Source organism: Salmo salar, chromosome 18 (assembly GCF_965601325.2).
Source record: "Salmo salar chromosome 18, fSalSal1, whole genome shotgun sequence".
Taxonomy (NCBI): Eukaryota; Metazoa; Chordata; class Actinopteri; order Salmoniformes; family Salmonidae; genus Salmo; species Salmo salar.
In genome coordinates this window covers 94,366,161-94,368,660 of record NC_138308.1, presented here as the reverse complement: position 1 = coordinate 94,368,660, position 2,500 = coordinate 94,366,161, and the positions used below count along the sequence as shown (strand labels likewise).

Sequence of the window (2,500 nt, the reverse complement as noted above, 5' to 3'; positions counted from 1 at the left end):
CTACTAATACACTACTGCTACACAACAACTACTACTATTATGACATATTATGCTGCTCTGCACACATGTTGCTGATAATGAAATTACAACTTAATTTCTTTACTTCAAATTAAACCTGAAGGTGAAATTAATACATTTTCTGTCATGTCAACACAAAGTCATTTTATTTATTTATTTAAAAAAGTATTTTTGAGTGTATTTTCATGTTTCTCTCTCTCCAGGTGTTTACAGAGAACTGTGTCTGCAGGTGATCCAACACAGGTACGAGTGTGAGCTGCAGGGAGCTCGACAGCATCTGGAGAGCGAGAGGACATTGTTGTTTGATGCTATGAAGACAGAACTGCTGGACAAGATCAGACGGCTGGAGGAGGATAGTCAGAGTGTAGACCTCACCTCGGGTACACACACACACAGACAGATGCAAGCACATCAGAACTACACTACATGAACAAAAGTATGTGGACACCTGCTTGTCGAACATCTCATTCCAAAATCAGGAGCATTAATATGGAGTGTGTCCCCCCACCTTTGCTGCTATAACAGCCTCCACTCTTCTGGGAAGGCTTTCCAATAGATGTTGGAACATTGTTGTGGGGACTTGCTTCCATTCAGCCACAAGAGTATTAGTGAGGTCGGGCACTGATGTTGGGCGACTAGACCTGGCTCGCAGTCGGCGTTCCAATTCATCCCAATGGTGTTCGATGAGGTTGAGGTCAGGGCTCTGTGCACGGCAGTCAAGTTCTTCCACACCGATCTTGACAAACCATTTCTCTATGGACCTGGCTTTGTGCACGGGGGCATTGTTGTTCTGAAACAGGAAAGGGCCTTCTCCAAACTGTTGCCACAAAGTTGGAAGCACAGAATTGTCTAACAGCCCCAGACCATTATTCCCCTCCACCAAACTTAACACTTAGCACAATGCATTCAGATGGGTAGCTTTCTCCTGGCAGCCGCCAAACATAGATTTGTCCTTTGAACTGCAAGATTGTGAAGCGTGATTCATCACTCCAGAGAATGCGTTTCCACTGCTCCAGAGTCCAATGGCGGCAAGCTTTACACCACTCTAGCCGACGCTTGGCATTGCACATGGTGATCTTAGGCTTGTTTGTGTGTGGCTGCTCGTCCATAGAAACCCATTTTATGAAGCTCCCGACAAACAGGTCCTGGGCTGAAATTGGTTCCAGAGGCAGTTTGGAATTCGGTAGTGAATGTTACAACCGAGGACGGACAATTTTTACGCACTTCAGCACTCAACGGGTACATTCTGTGAGCTTGTGTGGCCTACCACTTCGCGGCTGAGCCGTTGTTGCTCTTAGACGTTTCCACTTCACAATAACTGCACGTACAGTTGATCCGGGGCAGCTCTAGCAGGACAGAAATTTGAGATCTGAAGACACTTCAAAAGTTCACCTACATGTTCGTCTTCAGGAATTAACATCTGTCTCCCTCTCTCTCCTTCTTTCTCTCTCTCTCCCTCCCTCCCTCTCTCTCTTTCTCTTTCCATCTCTCTCTCTCCATCTCTCTCTCTCTCTCTCTCTCTCTCTCTCTCTCTCTCTCTCTCTCTCTCAGAGTGGTGGAGTGATGAGGTGAAAGGGAAGAAGTGTAAAAGGAGGAGTCTGTCCCGGCCAGAGAGGAAGAAGAAGGCTGCTCTAGTATCTGGTAATATTTATCTCTCTTTTACCACTCTCCCTCCATCCATATTCCTTCTCTCTACTTCTCCAATACCCCATGATGATGAAGCGAAAACCGGTTTTTAGAAATTTGTGCAAATTTATAAAAAATAAAAATAAAACTTAAATAAAACTTACTTTACATAAATATTCAGAGCCTTTGCTATGAGACTTGAAATTGAGCTCAGAAGTATCCTTTTATTTTTTAATTTGACCTTTATTTATCCAGGTTTTCCTCATTGAGATAACATCTCTTTTCCAAGAGAGATCTGGTCCAATAGCAGCAGAGGGAACAACGTTTCAGACAAAACAACTTACATACACTAACACAACATTAAACACAACTATAAACACACATACAGTACAACAAAAACATACACTAACACAACATTAAACACAACTATAAACACACATACACTAACACAACATTAAACACAACTATAAACACACATACAGTACAACAAAAACATTTTACGTTAAAAACACAAACGTCTTGACTAAAAACAGCTGTCCTAAAAACAATTACACTCTTCTATGATATTTACATGGATCAGGTGTTTAAACTCCACCAATGAAACTAGATCGTCACATTTTAAAATGTTCAGGAGAGAATTCCAGGACCACGGAGCTGAGTAACTAAAACTATTTCTACCATGACCTGTTCTAATTCTTGGTACTGTTAGAAGCAAATCAGAATGGGACCGTAATTGATATTTATTTACTGACCTGACTAAAAAAGAACAGAGATAAAATGTCATTTTACCCAATATGGCCTTATAAATCAGTGTATACCAGTGTTTAACGTAACAAAATGTGGAAAAGTCAAAGGG

At 41.7% G+C, this 2,500-nt stretch overlaps 1 protein-coding gene across 1 annotated transcript in view; it reads left to right on the top strand.

The window, feature by feature from the left end:
* The window catches only part of brms1 (BRMS1 transcriptional repressor and anoikis regulator), a 14,574-nt gene that overhangs the window by 7,162 nt on the left and 4,912 nt on the right, over nucleotides 1-2,500 (top strand). The window contains exons 5-6 of the mRNA XM_014123371.3: nucleotides 222-398; nucleotides 1,570-1,659. Of these exons, the coding sequence (XP_013978846.1) occupies nucleotides 222-398; nucleotides 1,570-1,659 (267 nt within the window). The remainder of the gene's footprint in view (nucleotides 1-221; nucleotides 399-1,569; nucleotides 1,660-2,500) is intronic.